Source organism: Neophocaena asiaeorientalis, unplaced genomic scaffold (genome assembly GCF_003031525.2).
Source record: "Neophocaena asiaeorientalis asiaeorientalis breed wild unplaced genomic scaffold, Neophocaena_asiaeorientalis_V1.1 scaffold64, whole genome shotgun sequence".
In the NCBI taxonomy this organism is placed as follows: domain Eukaryota; kingdom Metazoa; phylum Chordata; class Mammalia; order Artiodactyla; family Phocoenidae; genus Neophocaena; species Neophocaena asiaeorientalis.
The window spans coordinates 5,202,633-5,222,567 of NW_020185334.1; the positions used below are offsets into that span (position 1 = coordinate 5,202,633).

Sequence of the window (19,935 nt, forward strand, 5' to 3'; positions counted from 1 at the left end):
TTCCACCTTGCTCCAGTAATTATATTTCTACTGTACTTCCTGAGTTGGTGCATTACACAGATCTGATTCGTCCCTGGGGAATATGTCTTCCTTTAGCCAAATGAAGCTGACTGCATTAAAGCTGAGGCTAGACAAGCTCAATTATCAAAGGAAATATGTTTCAGAATGAATTATGTGATGGACCTTAAAGCAGGATACCCATGTCTTACTTTTCATGTATCCAGCGTGGGATTTTAATTACTCAAACAATGTGGAACCACACTCACTCACCTCACTGAGAACAGATGGAGTTTGGAAAAGAATTTTCTAACTCGGCCCATACATCTACCCCTTAGCAGCTTGGACATACACAGTATATTTATTCGTCTTCTCCATCTTTGAGCATCCTCTCTACTACCTTAATTTTAAGGAATAAATGTGTTGCTAGAGTTGGTCCTTAGAATAACTTCTCTGAGCACCTGGGTATCTCTAGAACCTGTTCTGAGGTTTGGGAACAGGGTAAAGAACTGTAAACATTCCCTGAGAATGAAGAGCTTGTCATCACTGTTTTTACTTCTTAGCTGCTCTCACCAAACCTCCAGAGTTACTGGTGAAATGATATGGCAGCCAACCAGAGCAATCAGGATACATTTGTCTGCATTGCCGTTATGGGGTAGGAGACAGAGACAGAGGAGGTGGCAGAGGTGAGAGAGATAATGGTGGTGTTGGTGAAGGTGGTGGAGGAGATGGAGGTGGGGGCAACTGTGATGGTGGCAGTGGTGATGAAGGAGATGGTCGTGGCTGGGAAGGTAGCAGTGATAAAGGTGGAGGTGCTAGTTAAGACAGTTAGAGAGGTGGCAGAGGTAGTGGAAAGGTCAAGGTGGTGGTAGTCGAAGCAGTGGTCATGGTGGAGGTAGGAGGGTATAGGTTATGGTGGAGGTGATGGTGGGAGAAGTGTTGGTGGCAGAGGAAATGATGGTGGTGAAGGTGGTAATATCAAGAGCAATGAAAACTTATGTTTGCACAAAAACTTGAGCACGAACGTTCATAGCAGCATAACTCATCATAGCCCCAAAGTGAAAGCAATGCAAATGGCCATCAGTGGATGAATGGATAAACAAAATGTGTTTTCCATACAATGGATATTATTTGGCCATAAAAAGGAATGAAGCTCTGTTAGATGCTACAATATGGATGAACGTTGAAACCATGATGCCAAATAAAAGAAGCCAGTCAGAAGGATCACCATTATATTGTATAATTCCATTTATAGGAAATGTTCAGAATAGGCAAGTCTACAGACAGAACTTAAATGAGTGGTTGTCTATGGCTGAGGGAAGTAGAATGGGAGTGATTACTAATAGGTATTGGGATGATAAAAATAGTCTAAAATTAGATTGCATAACTCTGTGAATATACTAAAAACTATTGGATTATACATTTTAAATGGGTGAATTTTATGACACATCAATAAAGCTGTTAAATAAAGTGGGGGCAGCAGTGGTGGTGGTTGTGGAGGGCTAAATTTGGTGGGGACACTGGAGAGAGGAAGGAAGATGAGAGTTCATCGACACCTGATATACCTCAATCAATGTACGGCCAAGTCTGAGTACCACAGATATTTTTCCCATGGAATTTTTTTCTATGCCTTCTGGCTGAACTACATTTCCCCACAGACAACACTGAACCTACACACAAGCATTTCTGAAACAGATTATAAAAATCAAGCCAAGTTTTGGCTGTCATTGGATCGTGTCTAGAAGGGGCACCTTTGTTTTTTCCATGCAGTGTCCTCAGCACACAGAACTGGCTTCTTAGGAGCAATGGGACAGTAGCCAGATTTCTTCTTCTCATGTGAGTGCAAACTCAGACGGGGGTCCGTGAAGAAATTAAAACAGACATCTGGAGTCTATAATTTTTAATAATTTTCAACTAGCTACAAAATGTCAATCACATCACAAACGGACAGAGAAGACAAGGGGGAATTTAATATTACATGCTGTAATGATATTTATCTCACAGTTTATCTATATTTCATTCATTTATATTATTTTTTAAAGGTTTCTTTATCAGCTACTAAACATCTCAGCAATTTGGTGTGCATAGCTCTAGATTAAGCAACAGAGAATTGTACTGATAACAAACCACAGGGGAAATGGTGATTAATAAGAATCAGCCTTATAAAATTCACATCTCCACACTGTTTCACAGCAAGGTTGCTTTCTCCAAAACAGAGCCCTCAAAAGCAGCAAACAAACCCTATATTACATCCATTTGACATAGTTTCAGCCAAACATATATTTTGCTGGAAATGGTTAAATGGTGAGCGTGTTTAACCCATCTTTTTAAAAACAATTTTTTTTAAAAAAAGGATGATTATGATTAATAAGTCTAAATATTGACAAAAAGAAAGTGACACTATTGCAGTTTTGCTGGTATAACTTAATCTTGACAGTGTCTCAATACTGAGCATGCTTTGTTGTTGTTTTGCTGTTGTTGCTGTTGTTTTATGTATGTGTTTTCTCATCAGTATGCTACTGTCATGGAAATATTTTGTTTAAGTAGGAATCTAAAAATCTATTTAGTTCTCATGCATAAATGCATAAATCACATCACTTTGAGTGCAATGCCTGTTATGTAATTCCACATTGTCTAATCATGAAATCATAAAGACAGATGACAGCCGTGAGGAACCAAAGACAGCAAATTTTGAGAGTTTCAGAGCCTGACACCCAAAGAAAGGACAGTGGCAGTAGCTCTGTGGAATGTCACAGTTTTACAAGAACAATATTGTGTATTGAAAGAGTCAACAGCACATTGAGCATTCCTAAATTGTTGTCATTCAGCAAACGCCACTGAGGAGAGAAAAGGAAAAAACGAAACCCAAGACATCTTACGTAGGGAGTTAGAGCCACCAAATGACCACTATATACAGCCTTTGGAAAGAAAGAGACCCGGAAAGAACAAAAGACACATAGTATTGTTGGGCTGATGGATGACACAAGACAACATTCACAATGGGGGCGGATTGATGTGTGCATGTGTGCAGACCTACTAGGTAATACCATGAAAAAAGCATGAAGGTGCCATCTTGCCCGACAGCATTTGGAAGAGGACACAGGTGGGCACATTTAACCACTCCCCAGCATCTTTGTTGCACGTTGGTTGGCCTCATCAATTCTGGTTTTGTTGGAATCAGCCTGGAGAAAGGGGAAAGAAAACAGAATTCAGTTTACCCATTCACATTCCATTCATCCTTCTGGGTCTAGTTCAAATTCCTCCTGTTGGGTGAAGGCATCTTGAGACTTCCCTGATCAGAATGAACCATGCCTCCTTTTGTGTTCCCAGAACGATTGCTTATGGCTGGACTTAGACATGATCACAGAAGCTTGATCTTAGTTCTCATGACTCTTTTCCCTACTATGGAGAGCAGAGTTATATCATTTATCTTTCTCTTCTGGAATGACACCCAGTGATTTCTATGGCAGGCATTCACATCCGTTGGACTGAGTTGAATTCCTGCCATTTGTACAGTTATTAGCAGTGTCACTTTGGGAAAATTACTTAACATTTCAGGGCCTCAGCTTTCTCATTTATAAGCTGGGGATAATAAAGAACAGTGCTAATGAGCACGGTTCCACTCATTCAACTTTGACAACATCAACTATGAGGTATATCCTGTTATTAGCTCCTTTTTCCAAGTGAGGAAACTAAGCAGAGGGGATTTAGGCAATTTGTCTAATGTCACAGAACTAATAAATGAGGAAACCAGAGTCAGAAGGCCAGCACCCTGGAGTCAGCGTCCACACTGGTAGTCACTATGTTAGTCATTTTACTACTTAAGTTTGCTATGAGGATGAAATGAGTTTATACACATAGTATGCTTAGAATAATGTTTTGCAAAAATTAAGGGCTCAACATATCTTATCTTGTAATTATTGTTATTGGGTGAAAACGTGGTTTGCTTTTAAGGATGTTTAATAATTGTTTAGCCCCATTTCTGAAGACTTACTCTTATGAGTTATAACTGGCTTGTTTTAGCAGGGGATCATTTACTATCATTTTGTGCCTTGACTGACCTCTTCACTGCTTGAGCTACCTTTTGCTCTGCATGCATCATGAAACCCAGGTCTGCTACCTGGATATACCTTTAGACTCCAGGAAATAAACTATTCCTGACATCACTGAGAAGTATATGAGTCAGCAAGTAGAAGGGAAGACAAAAATTCTTTTTAGGCTGTCGTTTTCCTCTATTATGACTGGTAATGTTGTCTGTCCCTCTCCAGCCTGGGAAGAGGGGAAGGAAGATGAGAGGCAGTGTAGGGAAACTGGACTGTTTTTATATCAACCAGTATTTACTCAACGGTTACTGATTTTGCATCTATGACTGTGCTTGGTGCTTTCCAATCTCCACCAAGTTGTGTCTTCTTTATTCAGTTTAATTGTGAATTCCCAGCACACTAGAGTTATCAATATTCAAATAGAAATTTGCCAAGTTAAAATAAAAAATAATTCTAGATTATTCATAACTCTAAATTATCTGGCAATGGCTCCCTACCATCTGTTTGGATAATTAAGAGTTGACTTCAAAACAGATAAGATAGAACACTAATTTTCCTTGATTGCCTTGATCTATAGATTCATATTTTTGACCTTAGGTTCCTAATTTGGGAAATGGGTATTCTCTCCAATTTTACTTGGCTCTTAAGTATTCCCTCTTCAGCTACAGAAATAATGACTCTTTGGTACAAAGGAAAATTAGAGGCTCAGACCAGTGTGAAATGCTCCTGAAGACTGGATTATTCTATTTTTCCACACTTAACTTTGAGAACTGTTCAAATGAGAAAAATCATCCATTTAAAAATGGATAGCATTTCTGGAGGCAAACATTCTAGGATTTCTTACATTAAGAATGCACTGACGAGTCTTCCCTTGATGGTACAAGAGGATATTTTGAAGTAGAGCATGAGGTTACTCTTTGGATATCCTCAAAGGATCTGGGAGGAGCTGGAACAGACCTATCTTTAACAACCGTCTGTGATGTCCACCTGAATTATTTCCGAAGCATATCAAAATTCCAGCCCATACAGTACAAAAGTGCCATATCTTTATTATATTATATAACAGTAGTGCTTTTAGAAAAAACTCCTGAGATGATCTTATTTTAGATGTCTTCCTGGTATTTGGAGAATGTGTCTGTGTTTATTCTATTTATATGCTTTTTAGGACTTTATTTATGCAATATATCCATTCCAACTTTCATATTTCTATGTAAAGAATCCTAAACTTGCTAATATACTCAAGATATGGTACATGATTTGCCCTTGTGAGAAACCCAGGATGACTAAGAAAAAAGCCAGTAAGAGAGGTAGAAGGAGCTATTTAGTTCACCCTTCTGAACACTCTGGAAATCTCAACTTCAGACCATGACAGGTAGATTTTAGGCCACAGCTCAGACTTCCAGAAGTGGATACTCAGTATCCCACATGGCAGCCTGTTCTGACCCCAGATTTGCACTGTTCTCTTATCATCTTTCAGGTGAGGAACCAGGTCATGAAGCTGGTGAGCAGGAAAACCTTGCTGGTACTCAAGATCTTAGTTTTCAAATTCCATGTTTCCTTGTTGATGAGAGAATGTGAGCAATGCTAAAGCTTCAGCTTCACTGTATTTCAATGTGTGCGTAGCATGTTCCACTGACAACTTTAAGTCCAAGTTTGAACATCACTAAGTTGTTTCCTTAGCAACAGTTACCATAAAGATCTGATATAAACTTGCCCTGTTTTAATAGTTTTCTAAGAGAATTGTAGCTTTGTAACCTTAGAAGATTGTCTATATATAAATATCCTAAATCAGAAAACAAGGTTTTCAAGTAGACAAAGTAATTTCTTGACAGTCCATAAGGATGTATTGAAAATTGGGTTGTTTTGGACTCCCAAAACTTCACTGCTATCTGAAGTGATGAGAAAGGATCATGACTGATGAAGTTGGGTGAAGATCGCTGTTGGAGTCACGAGAGAATATGGGAGAAACATCAGAAGATTCTCTTTTGTTCTACAGTGTGATTTAATCTTAGATATGCAGGAGACCTCTGCATACCATTTCCTGTTATCGGAAGTAAGAACTTGCACAAGAAGATAGAAGTCTACTAATAATTTTGTAGCTCATGTAACATGTATCATTTGGAGCAATGCTGAGTTGAAATGGGTTTTATCTCAATCATATCCACATTGTTAATTTGAGGGGAAAAAAAGGCTAGTTACTCAATGGCAACTAGACCCCTACCTTACTTCTTAAGCAATTCAGCATTCAAGGATGATATAAACTGTAATGACTATTTCCTATACACTTGTCTGACTTTTGATTAAACCTTATAGCTGCACATGTCTTTGCTCTTATAGCAAACTTGGCCCAGAATGAAAGGTATTCTCCTAAAGAAGAGAACTAGAAATACAAAGTGGCAGAATTAAGATGTCACTTGCCTTTCCAGGAAAACAGCTTGCGTAAAGCCCAGCTCTATCAATAAAGATTTGACCCCTCTCTTTTAGTAGAACTTCTCCTTCTAGGACTCTAAGTGAGTTAGAGATACATTATCTCCCTACATCTGAGTCAATTGGGTCCTTTGATAGAAAATGACTACTCTTCATTTTTAAAAAATCATTTTCCTGTTGGAACGTAGTTCAGCAATTATTTCTTAGTTCATTTTTCTGGGCCATAGTGGTTAGGTCCATTTCTGTTGGCTCTAGTGCTTTATGAAACCCTCAATATTGTTCTGAAAATCTATTGATTTGCTTTAAAAGCTTTAGCGTATCAAAGGCTCTTAACAATAATAAGTATGTCATGACTTGTAAAGTAGGCAGAGCTCAAGTATTTTGTCAACTAACATTGACATCTGTGTAGCTCAATATTGATTAGCCAAAGTGTTATGCAATCAAATATTTTTAATATAAAGTGCACAGAACAAAATAGGGAAAAGCGTTCCCTTTATGTCTATTCATTGCTTTCTCAAGTCGGTGGAGAATGCTTAGGCACTAAGAAACTGAGTATTTAGCCTTATGATTCAAGAGATCTCAAAAACCATCCTTCTTCCCCCTACCAAAGTGGAATGAGTTGTTGAAAAGAAACTCAGGGTTTCAGGCTCAAAACTTCAATATCTTCCAAGGAATAAACTCACACAATATAAGATTAGCCACGTAGAATCGATTATAGATGCACAATTACCATTAAACCCATAATGTGTCTATTTCTCCCTGTTGGCATTTGGACACCTTTAAGAGATTACAAGCAATATTTAGGAGTCTACTGATTGGGGAGGGGGTGGAATACAAAGACATAGAGACTGAATCAGATTTGCATAGTGTAGAATACCAGGTTTGGGTGCCCCAAATCTTTATATAAGAGCTTTCCAGTGTTTCTTTCTGTTTCCTCCTAATCTCAAGCCCAAACCTACCCTTTTCCATTCTACTGTCTCCACTCTTCCTTATGCCTCTTGTTGACACTAGGGGGCTCAGTCTTAGCATGACACCTGGTGTCCTTATGTGAACGCAGTTTCATCAGATTACGTTTCCTACTTTGAGATCTGGACATGTGCACTGTTGAACTGGAAATGGAATCTGGGACTTTTTGAACTGTCATTAAAGCTCTGGCACTTATAAAATCAAAGCTCATATTCATCATCTGGCTAACCTAAAATAACTATTCTTTTGCCCATTTCCTGATTCTGTTCCTACATCATCTCCACCTGACAAGCTCCTAACCATCCTTTAAGACTCAATTCCAATTCAACGGTTTTTTGGGAGATTTTCCCATCCCCTGACCCTTGAAATCTTTCCTCATCTAACATGATTTAGCATTTGATGTGTGGCTTTCTTCGCAAATTATATTTTCATCTGAAGCTCACTGCCTTCTGTAGGCTGTGAGTTTCTTGGCAGTTGGGATGATGTCTTTCTCATCTTAATATGTCCTTTGATTCCTAGCACAATGCCTGAAATAAAGGTTCCTCTGAGGAATATCTGCTAGATTAAATTCTACCCTGTTATTTACTTATCTGTTGCTGGATTTTTGTCGTAGAAAATTAAGGGAAAATGTCTATCTACCAACGTCTGAATCCAAAGTCACGGCTTGAGGGTCTTGTTATGGCCTTCGCACTTCCTCGGTGGTTATTTCAGAGGAAGTGATAAGCCATGGAGACTTGTTGAATGTCACATGCTCACCTTCTCCATGATCCTGTCGATCTGGCGGTTCTGTGTATCGATCTCATTGCCCATATCCAGGGCCATGTGACGGAGGTTTCCAATGATGCCGCTCACCTGCTCCAGGTTTTCATCCATTTCATTTTCTCGGGCATCATTTGTTACCCTGGGCATCAAAGAACAGTTTTTAGAAGATAGGAAAAAACTCAAATACCAAGGACCCAAAGTTTAGGGAAAATCTGTAGACCTCTAGGTATCAATCCTATCCTTTTAAAATTTCTATTCTATACAAGAACACATGTTCGCTCTTGTACATTGGAAAATGATGTTTTAAAGTGCGTTATTGAACACTTACATTTCTATTTTTAAAGAAGGCATATTAAATAGATTAATTTATCTTCTTCTCTTGCTTCCACCAACACATCATTTCCTCCCTTCATATGTTTATCCCAATTTTCACTTTTTTAAGGGTAAAATCAGCTGGGAGGATTAGTTGGGAGGGTTCCAGGTCAGAGAATGGAACTAGTTAGAAACTGTATTTTTCTTTCTGAAGTGTCAGTCAAAATCTCCAAGACTCAAATTTAGAATGAAACAAAAGCTACTGTACTAAGTCAGAGAATTTCTCCACTCATCTTCTTCCCCATTTGGGACCAACATCAATGGGAAGAGTAATGAGAATTACAGTCTTCCCCTTAGTCCTGTTTGCTCCCAAGAATTCCAAAGGGAGTTACTTGTTCAAGATGATTTTTACTTGCTCAGATTTCAATGCTATTGGGTTTTTGGTGGCATTGTGAATGGGTGATTTCAAGGAAGAAAGCTGTGATAAAAGATTATTGTCTCAGTTTGAATGGGGAGGAAGGAGTTGGCTCTCAAAGTGCCTTATCCAAAGTGCCTTCCCATTTTTTTCATAGTTCAGCTTGAAAGTTAAGAAGGCACTAACTCTTTATTGTAAACGGTAGGTACTTATTGCAGAATGTCTGGCTAACTAATATCTTTCTATAACAGATGGTGATGAGCTAAAATATGTTCAGAGGGGTTAAAATCCATCCCCCATGGTAAATCCCAATGCAGACTGCCCCTCTAAGGTTGTTAAAGCAGTCCAGGCCAGATAAAATTAAAGGGGAACTTCCTAGATTTCTTCTGTAGAAAAGAAGCTTATTTAAATGATCTTCAGCGGCTAAAGGCATACTTCTGGTTCCAGGGTTCCCAGCCCTATTTGCACATTAGAATCACCTGAGGAGCTTTAAAAACTACTGATACCTGGATCTCATTTCTAGAAATTCTGATTCAATTGGTGTGGATTAAGTCCAGGCACTGATACTTTTTAAAAATTGCTCAGGTTATTCCAATGTGCAGCCAGGATTGAGGACCCCTGGTCTGGTTTCCCTTGGAGCAAATAGAAACATGAATAGAATTGTCATCTGTTATTTTTAGGTAGATATCTAGATCTTTATACACAAATGGCAGTGACATTTGAATCTGGTTGGTTGGCAGTCTCAGCTACAAAGGCCTGGGTATAGATGGCTGTACAAACAGCAACCCTAGTCATTGCTAAGTCCTAGTGTAGTAACCTGTAAAAACTTATAGTTTTTTTCCTTTTCTTTTTAACAACAGGGATATTTGTTCTTATTATTATTTTCTGATCTCTTGAGAGTTTAATTCTGAGTTGGCAGGTCTGTGTGACTTGAGATTTTTTTAATAGATGTTTAAGTTAGCTTTTGCTTCCAGATCTCAAAAGAAACGATTAATAAGAATTCAGGTCTGCTCATTATTCTCTATTTGTACCCCCAGATCTGTTCTCTGGCCTTCTTTGCTCTCTGCCCAGAGAGGCTGACCTCTCTACAACCTTATCACCCAGGTTCTCTTACTCTGCTTTCCAGTAGGCTTTGTCCAATGGCCAGTGAGAGACTCTGGAGGACAAGAGACTGAGGAGCTGGGACATTTATTTCCCTTTCTAGTTTCCCGTTGGGTTTGACAGTGGCTGCATCTCAACCCACAGCCCCTGCCCATAGCCATAACTACAGTTGGGTTCTGGTGACAGCTCTCTCCTGTCCCTTCAGGATTCTTCCTGCTATTCCTAGTTCATAAGTGCTTTGCTATTCCTTATTATTGACCCTGCCCACACCTCTGTAAATAATCTCTTTCATAAGTTCTGTCCAATTAAACTCATGGAATGAGACACCTGTTTACTGCCACACTGATGCTGGATGTGGTCATGTGACTTGCTTTGTCCAATGTAATGTGGGCAAAGGCTTGATAAGTGCTTGCTCATCAGAGCCTGCCCCTTGGGTTGCTGCCACCACCATGCAAGAAACCTCGGCTCTCCTGCTGGAGAGGCCACGTAGAAAAGAATGGATGCCCCCTACCCACAGCCCCAGCCAACCACCAGACAAGCAAGGAGGGCCATCTTGGATCATCCCTCACCCAGGTGCATGTAATGAGTGAGCCCAGGAGAGGCTTTTGGAAGACCTACTCAGCCAACATAGAGGTTCAGAAGTAGAAAAATGATTTTTTTTTTCTTGGCCTCTACACGCAGCCTGCGGGATCTTAGTTCCCCGACCAGGGATTGAAAGCAAGGAGTCCTAACCACTGGACCACCAGGGAACTCCTTAGTTGTTGTTTTAGAACCACTCAGTTTGGGGTGGTTTGTCACTCAAAAGTAGATAACTTACATAGCGCCGGCTGCACAAGGCTCACCTGCGGATGAAGCCACCACTGATGGCCATCTGCTCCCGTTCGTCCACCACACGAGCAGGCTGGCTGGCCACAACTCCATCCTGATTATTGCCCCAGGCTTTTTTGTAAGCATCGCTTGATTTAAGCCTATGCAAAAAAGAGGGTGAGTGACAAGCAAAGGGGGCAGAGCATCAAGCTCGCAACAACGGTTACCTCTTCAAGCTAAGAACTGAACCAAGCGAATGAGTTTTAATTCGAGGCATTAGAGAATACCGATATATCATAATCTGGACCCATAGATTTGGCCACCACCATGCCTCAGCTACTCAGGATTTCATTTCCAATCAAGTCAATTGCAATTGTCAAGATGGCAACCTTTGCCCGCGGATTGTTATTGTTTTGGTTTGTTTTTGTAGTTTAGTTGGATTTAAGACAAGGATTAAGGTAGTTGGAGGACATTCAGTTCTATTTCAATGACACAGTTATATTTTGAGACACAAAACACACAGAAAAAACATACTGGCAGACAGACACAAAACAAGACTGCCAAGTAGAGTGCGTACATCACACCACAGGAACACACTGTCATCAAGAAAAACATACTGGACCAAGTTTTTACACACCATCATGCAAAGATTCCCTGCTTAATTGTTTTCCCCCAACGCATGTGTGGAAACAAGCGTTCCCACTCTGCATGGAGAACATAAAGGATTGGTGGTTGGCCAAGCGTGATGGTCTGTGAGTTGCCTCTAGAATGATTTGAATTAGATAATATATCGGTACTTCCAAACAGTTACCATACATCCAGAATCGATGTACAAACCTTTGTCCACAGAGACAAAAAGTAAAAGAAGCGTAGTGAAATGAATGCAGGAAAATAGAAGAGAGAACAAGCCATCTAGCACCAAAAAGGGAAATCCCTCTACATCTTCTTCATGCACCCGCTACAGGCATGAGTAGAAAGTGAAGCATTCTCATTTAAGCCAAACTACTCCAGAAGTTGACCATTCTCAAAAAAGGCACCAGCAGGACAGTAATAGCCTTCATGAGGATTTGAAACGCAGTTCAATAGCTTCTTTGTTGGGCTGAGGGGCAGGATGGGAGTGGTTACAGACTCCTACTTCAAACTGTCCTGGGATGTGGTGGGGGAGAGTGGTCTGGAACTGGTGTGGTCTCCGTAGGCCGTATTTCACTGAGCTGCCTTGGAGAAAAACTTAAAATCCAGGCATACCTGTTGTGCCCAATAGAAACAGGTGCAGCATGTTTTGGTAGGTGTGTTGTAATTGAGCAATCAAAGATGTTTTTAGGTTCTTTGCATAGTAGAAACCACACGCTTTTTAGTCCAAGAACAGAACTTCCTTTGGTCCCACTTTTACATTTTCTATTATAAGACACCAGAATTTAACCTTCTTTTTCTTTTAGTGTAGGACCGTAGCCATTTATTAAAACTGGCTCTAATACTAATATTTGAAGATTAGGGACCAAGAAACCTTGGAGACAAATTGGAAAATTGTACAAATGGAATTTCAGCAACTCCCACAATCTAGTGTATAATACCACAGCCTTAGAGCAGTCAGAATTCACTGCTCTAAAGAACCAGGGGCCCACTTAGTGGGATAGGATCCAAAAACGAATTGAATGGAGTTTATAGAGTCTGGTTTTGTTGTTGTTGTTGTTTTTCAAATCCCCATCTCCTCCATCCTCACATTAACAGAAGTTATATGGACCTTGTGATGCTTTCTGCTATGTAAAAGGTCTGGTATACCATCTTTGGCAGAGTCAAGGGGGTGGGAAAGTTTGCGTTTCTGAACGAAGGCGAATCACTGCACCCACAATGCTGCACATAGACTCACATAACTGCCGGACATCTACCATAGTCCTTCGAAACATGCCGAGACAGGGCGAAGCCCTCAGAGAGTCCAGGGCACCACCAGCCACTGCGTTGTGACACATGGTTTTTAAAGCATTATTTACACACAATACGGAACACTTCAGTCAAGCTTTGAAGCTCAGTTAGGGTCTCTTGTGCAATAAGGAATTACTGCCAACCGGTATGTGGAATTCATAGGGGTCGTCATTTCATCTGAACATTAGAATCCATCCCAGGGAGGGAAGGGGGCCTGCCTCCACCTTTTCTCCACACACAGTTGATGGATGGGGAAAATGTACCTGTGAAATTCATCACAAAGCAGGTAGACATCTCACCTGGGGGCAAGTGGCCACTGAAAAGGATATACAGTTAAATCTTGACTAACTGGAATGCTTAGCAATGTCATTTTGGTGAATTATTGGACTTTCTTCATTAGCAGTGGGCCATGGCGGTACATTTTATTTCGAGGGTGATGGTTGAATATCTGTTAGATTCTTGAGCTACTTTCCTGCCTCAGAGTCTTAGGGCAGTGAACATGATCAAATCATTCCTTGGTTATGGTTTCTCTTGATGTGTCTGATGGCCTTTCCTCTGCAGCTCAGCTCTTACTGTTTGGTCCTATTGGATGTAGAAGTTATATAGAATGGAGACTGAGTGAAAGAATGCCAACTGCCTAGACTGACCTTAAAGAGAAACACTTTAAAATCCTTGATGGGATTTGTTCTCTCCTTGTTCATTTGTCTCTTTTTGTTAAAAGTGGAAAGGAGCAAAAGTATAAATATACTCAAGGGTTCCAGTTAGCTAGATTCCAGTTAATCAGGCTTTACTGTAGATCATTCTTTAAAAAAAGAAAAAATAAAAGTTTAAATTTACTTGTAAATTGAGCCCCTCCCCCTCCTAAACAGGAAGTGGGATATTTTAAATCAGCCTCAAAGTTTAAAGGATGTGAATGGTCATATAATCAGCTAGAAATGACATCAATTTCTATTCTAAAAGCTAGGATCAGGAGAGCTTTTAGGAAAAAGGCTTCTGTTCAAAGGGAAGTGGGAGGGGTGAAGGGGATCGGGTAACGGGTTTAATTTTCCAAATGCATGTTGGACAATCCGCTCATGCATTTTTTTTCCACTGCTAGTCAAAGGAGACTACCTTCCAGAACCCTTATTTTCAGGTTCCTTCTGTTGCAAACCTTTATAACCACATGTCACATTTCTGCTACATTCCGAAAAAGCATTGCAGAACCTTAATAGTTGAATGTTTTGTGATGTTGTGCATGCAAAATCTACACATTTCAACATTTCGGCCAGTGTACAGGGAGGTCTTCCAAGAGGAAGAATTGGAGAGGGATGGGTCCAATTTGGCTAAGGCTTGAGCACTTCTTGTTGAAGGACTCATTGCCTCTGAGTTGGGTGCAGCTGCGGCATCTACGGGCTAACCACTGACACGATTTGTCAACTGGTGGGCAGTTGAAAGGGTGAATTGCTGTCATACTCTCTAACTTATGAAATGCTTGTTTGGGCCAAATTAACTCTTATTTTTGCTTCTGAAAAATCAGACCTTGATACGTGTTTCTCATCTTCCCAACTTACCCACAGTCTTTTCTAAATCTGCAATTTTCGCTTTTGGGATTTAGAGAACATAAAATCCCTCTCTTATGGGATTTTATGTTCTCTAAAGTGCCTCTTTCTTGAGATTAGTCTCTGTCTCGAGGTACACGTTCTGGAAAATGTTGAAACGTTCATCAGTAAAAGTTGCTGACAGTGAAGCTTTCACTGTAGTATGCCTGATTTTTAATGCATCAACAGTAACTCCCACTAATATCATCTATGCTATGAGATGAATGCATTGGAGACGGTATTGATCTGTTCTGCATGCCACATACTCATCCTGCCTTTGCACCCAGCAGGAATGAGCTTGTCAAGGCTTGGAGATGGGCCTTGGGAAACCAAAGCTTCAGGCAGGCAGGCAGCACCTACTTGTTACAGGGACACACACAAAGCCCGCAGAATTTTCCTAGATCCGTCAAATTCTTTTCTGCTTCTTTCATGTCCTTATTGATTTGGTCCATCCCTTCCTCAATGCGTTCCAGTTGTTCTGATTAAACACAAGTATTTTATCCCCACAGAATGAAGCAGATGAAAAAGGACAAAGAAAAAAAAGACAAAACTTCAGACATTCACTTTGACATTAAAAAAGAAAAAAAAAAAAAAGAAAGAAAGAAAACTGGACGCCACAGATTAGAGCTGGTACCCAGTACCTACTTGTTACAAGGACATATGAAAAGGCCACAGCATTTCCCTAAATCTTTTAAATTTTTCTCAGCCTCCTTCATGTCTTGGTTGATATGGTTCATGCCTTCTTCGACACGATCGAGTTGTTCTGGTTAGGACAAAGGGATGACAGTGTGGAATGAATTTTTGGGGGGTTTCCAACAGAACATGAGAAATGTCTATGTGAAACGGAATTTGAAAAAGAAGGAGAGCTATTACAATGCATTGTCCGAGAGGATGCATTGCTGGAGTCGGCTGTTGCTCCCCTATGCAGCCAGGGGTGGAAGGAAATGAACAAAAATGATGCTCAAATAGTTTATAGTGCAGATACGATGGGATGGGGTAGGTAGGCCTGTTAGATTCTGAGGGTCCAGGAAAACAACACAGCATATTCACTTACTCAGACACCAGTGAAACCCAAGAGAAAGAAAACAGCATGTTAGTTTATGTTTCAGGCATTCAGATGTAATGCTACTAGAGAAAGTGTCTGCTTCAACTTTAACAGGTCTCCGTCTTTTGGTTTTTAAGCATCCTCAACCAGCTAAGGGTAGAAAATAATCCACCTTCTTCTTTGGGAAAAATAACAACTACAGTGATAACTATCACTGGATACCATACAGTTTTTCCCACTAGCAGTGGCTCTCTAGTCAAAGGCAGGCCATGGACAGCTCTTGGTTTTGAATACTCAATTAACACAAGCTCTAAGAAAAGCAACATCAGCACGGCAATGTTATAGGTAGTGGAACATTTAAATTCCTTCAGCACGGCAATGTTATAGGTAGTGGAACATTTAAATTCCTTTTATCCTATGACTTCCTTGTAATGAAAGCTTTGGAAGGCATTTCACTTCTCTGCCCCTGATTTCCCATTCTCCACAATGGGAAATGCTAGACCCCAACCCCAGGCAGAGCATGGGAAAAATGAATGCCTGGGTCTCTGGAGGAAGGTGATGGATTGGAACATAAAACAGTACCAAGTCATCACTGCCAGGAAAGCTGACCTTAGTATACCTAAGACATAGATCAATACCCATAAAAATGAATCATACTTCTAGGTCACCAGGGTAACATACACCAACTTGATTAATTTTTCAAAAGTTGTGTCATCAAACTGAGTAAACTATAAGTTCCATGAAGGGATTTTTAAAACAGCTTTTAAGACCATTAAGACAGCAATGGGATGTCTTGGCTGTCTATTTACAAAACCTAATTACATTTCTATTCCTCCTTTCATCTATATTGTCATGCATGCATGCCTACACCTCTGGGAAGGAAGGCATGATTATAATAAAACTGGTAAATACATTTCCGGTCTAAGGGCATACATAATCACTTAAAAACAATTTCACATTAAATTGTCATTCCAGTCGAAATTGTCATTCCAGAAAACTAAGCTAGGTTCACTAGTGGCCCAAACTGGAGAGACTATCCATTTGGAAAATAAGAGCCTATTATGTTCTCTTTTGTGGGGCTGAGGAATAGAATTCAGCTTATTAAGAATCTGCTATCTCTGCTCTGCTTTTCAAATGACAGGGGAAAACAAAATGTTTATCCAGCATAGGCTAGACGGAGGAAATAAGGGTGCAGTGCTGGCAAACTTTTGCTGAATAAATATAGGTACAGTAATAGCTTAAGAAAAATCTCTAAAGGGGCTAAAAAACAAATGGATGACAATTCTTTACAAACCAAGGAATTCTGTACTTTTCTGAAGACTTCATTCCAGTTTCCTTTAAGGAATGCAATAAATTAGTCTGTAGATCAAATTAACTATCAAATGAGGGGATTGGCTGGGGGGAAAGGAGCCCAATATCCTCAAAACAAGAACTATGTTAAGTACAGACAGAATAGGGACACCAAATTCCAATCGAGGAATTGCTAATGGCTTCCTGGAGAGCTGGGTTGAGATGAGATTGAAGCATCTGGGTTCAGAGGGAAAACTTGCTGGACTCAACTAATGACAGCTGTCATATGCACAGGTTATGGCATGGGGACACACATTCAGGTGTTTGCCTTTCCTAAGGAATTTCTCTTGAGTTAATATTTTCAGCTAAGATAACTTTCTGACATTTCAAGATCCCCACCCACTGTGTCTCCAGGGATTAGAAAATAACATAAATAAAAGTGAACTGGCCCACAAGTGTTGAATTTCTGAACCAGAGAATTCAAATTAAAAGATAAAAACAAACAGGCAGGTCCAAATCCCTATTTCTGAGAGCGGGATTCGGCCATGGTTTGCCAGTTTGTTCAGCAAAGATCACAGCAAATAGGAATTCTGGAGTTCTTTCAGAAAAGTTGATTCAGAAAACTATTTTATTGCTCCAATATTGGTTGAATGTTTCGTTATACACAATTATAAGTCAAATCCTTAATCAAAAAAATATTGTGGGACTTCCCTGGGGTTCCAGTGGTTAAGACTCCACCGCTTCCATTGCAGGGGACACAGGTTTGATCCCTGGTCAGGGAACTAAGATCCAGCATGCCTCATGGCATGGCCATAAATTAAAAAATAAACAAAAAATTAAAAAAGAAATAAAAATATTTAAAAAGAAATTAAAAAATATTGTGTAACCATTTTGTCACAGATATTCTGACAATAATATTAATTTTTTTCTTTTTTTTGGTTCCCTCTTTGAATGTGAATGCTATAAAGGCAGGGATTTTTGCCTGTTTTATTCAGTGCTATGGCACATAGCAGGAGCTCACAATAATGTCAATTTTAAGAGTGTTACTGAGTTACGTTTGTGGATATGTTTGGTGTATTGGGACTTCACAGCACTTAAATGATTTCTGTGAAGATTTTCCTCAGGAAATGCTTGAAAGCAATCAATATCCTCATTCCATTCTTGCGTAGACAGCAGGATCTGAGAAGCTGATGCAATGCAGTGTCTAGGGTTGACTGCTCCTTACCTCCCTAAACTTACTTTCTGGCTGTTTTCTGTTTACTCTTGGAGACTGGGAGGGGAATAAAATTTGGGATTGGGGAGGTATTCCAGTACATCACACTATATGTTGGGGCAAGAGCTTGTTCTTTCTTTTGCTATGATATTTGGATGACTGGTTATTTGTAATGGATCCACCAATGGCAGGATGCTCAGGGATCTAAGTTTAGACATCTTTTCTACTAATATTACGTAAGTGAAGCAGCATGGGACCGTTAGAATCCTCAATCTAGTAAAAAAAGAAACAGCAGAAGAATAGCAAGAGGTCAATGCTATTGATTGACCCAATGTGCAAGCCTTCATGAGTGTAACCAATTACAAGATACTGCCTACATGATTTCCATTTTCCTTAGAATTGATGACCATATGGAAATTCATTTAAATAAATTTAAATAACCACGTGACTAGGGGCTACCATATTGGGCAATGCAGCTTTAGTCATTCAGAAGAGATATTGGTGAGTGGACTTTAGCAAGAGGGATGTTTTCACAAATTTTACCCTGTAGTGCCATGAACCCTTTAAGAAAGTTGGCAGGCTCTGTGGATGAGGGTTTACTTTTCCTTTACTCTGCCAGGCAGTGGTCAAAGATTTCACTGTTTAGTTTGTAGCCGTTCCCATGGGATTGTCCCAAGAGCAGCATTTTCAGCATCAAAACAAACATATAACCCAGCAAAGACCAACAAAGGGAACAAGAGATATGGAAGTGAAAGGTTAAATCATCCCACATTAGGGCTAGGGGTTTTTCATGGGGACTTCTCTTGGAGACAAGAAAAGTCCAAGGACGTAGGACATTTCAGGGCCATCTGTCATGCTCAATGCTCCTTGGTGTCTCCTGACACCTGGGTGTAAAACAAGAATCCCATAAGGAATTTCCTAGCACAACCATTTAGCAGGACAACCTGGATTGGCTCTTTAGGCGGATGGCTGTTTCTTGAGACTTCTGTGCAGTTGCAGTCAACACTTTTGGTGTTCAGGCAAAGACAAAATTAGTAGAGCATAACTGGAGAGAAATTTTAAAGCAGTTACTGATCTAAATAACTAAACACAGCATATGCAGTGTCAAAATGCATTTACAATGGCAGTAAAGATGGTTGTTGACTCATCAGTCATTTCAAAAGTTCTAATCTCTTCTTACAGTATAAATGGAACATGTAGCATTTAAGACCAGGCAGAAGCTACCCACTTTTGAGGGTTTACAGTTGCATGCTTCTCATCGGTATCAATTATTCACCACGCATCTGGTAAAACCCAGGTTATCCTAGGAAATATGTTCAACCAAGAAGTTAGCATTTATTGCTGTGTGGCCACAATCGAAATGTCTTAGCTGAGAACATTAACTATCTTGTGGGGGCAATCTGCAATTTTACTTCGTTTCTCAGAGAATAATGTAAAGATGTTCCTGGGAATCATTTGTGTTTAAGAATAATATATTTTTGTATTATGTTGGAGATTCTGGCAAATTTTTCCTGTAGATTTTCTTCATCAAAGTACAATGAAATTTGAAACTCAATATCTTATTCACTTTCTTTTTGACTTCAGATTTGTATATATTATTTTTTCATGTCAATGCTTTATAATTAGGGGAGAAAATGGTATTATCCTGAACCTTTCTCAAACTTTTTCTCCTATTGCAATGCTCCTTTTCTACTCTCTTCACATGCAAATTATTAACTAAAAGAGTTAATAAGATAGAACTTCTTATTACCTGAGTATATATGTATCAATTTAGCTCTGCAAATGAGGTACCACTCTTCTGTATGGGCACCTGCTGCCTAATTAAATAAATTTTTTAAAAAAGCAATGATTTGCTGTGTCCTGAGTTTCAAAGTCTGGGACATTGTTATACACATCAAGCCAGCAAGTCTTATGATTTATAGCAAATTCATCTGGAGAGTTCTGAAGACTGCCACAGCTATTGTAATTCCTTCAAAATACAACTCCACTAGGCTCCATTATTTTTGTATTAATTTTGACAATTTATATTTTAAAAATGGGGGGAGAAGTGTTGGGATTGA

The 19,935-nt window shown here is 39.6% G+C and overlaps 1 protein-coding gene across 2 annotated transcripts in view; it reads right to left on the reverse strand.

Annotated features, from left to right (window-relative positions):
- Positions 1 to 1,882: 1,882 nt before the first annotated feature.
- The window catches only part of SNAP25 (synaptosome associated protein 25), a 79,574-nt gene continuing 61,521 nt past the window's right edge, over positions 1,883 to 19,935 (reverse strand). The window contains exons 5-8 of one of the 2 annotated variants that reach the window (XM_024735442.1): positions 14,688 to 14,805; positions 10,866 to 10,991; positions 8,190 to 8,334; positions 1,883 to 3,179 (exon numbers count right to left, since the gene is read on the reverse strand). In XM_024735442.1, the coding sequence (XP_024591210.1) occupies positions 3,111 to 3,179; positions 8,190 to 8,334; positions 10,866 to 10,991; positions 14,688 to 14,805 (458 nt within the window). In that variant the 3' untranslated portion in view covers positions 1,883 to 3,110. Of the gene's footprint in view, positions 3,180 to 8,189; positions 8,335 to 10,865; positions 10,992 to 14,687; positions 14,806 to 14,972; positions 15,091 to 19,935 lie in introns of both variants that reach the window. The other variant, XM_024735441.1, reaches the window with a different exon arrangement.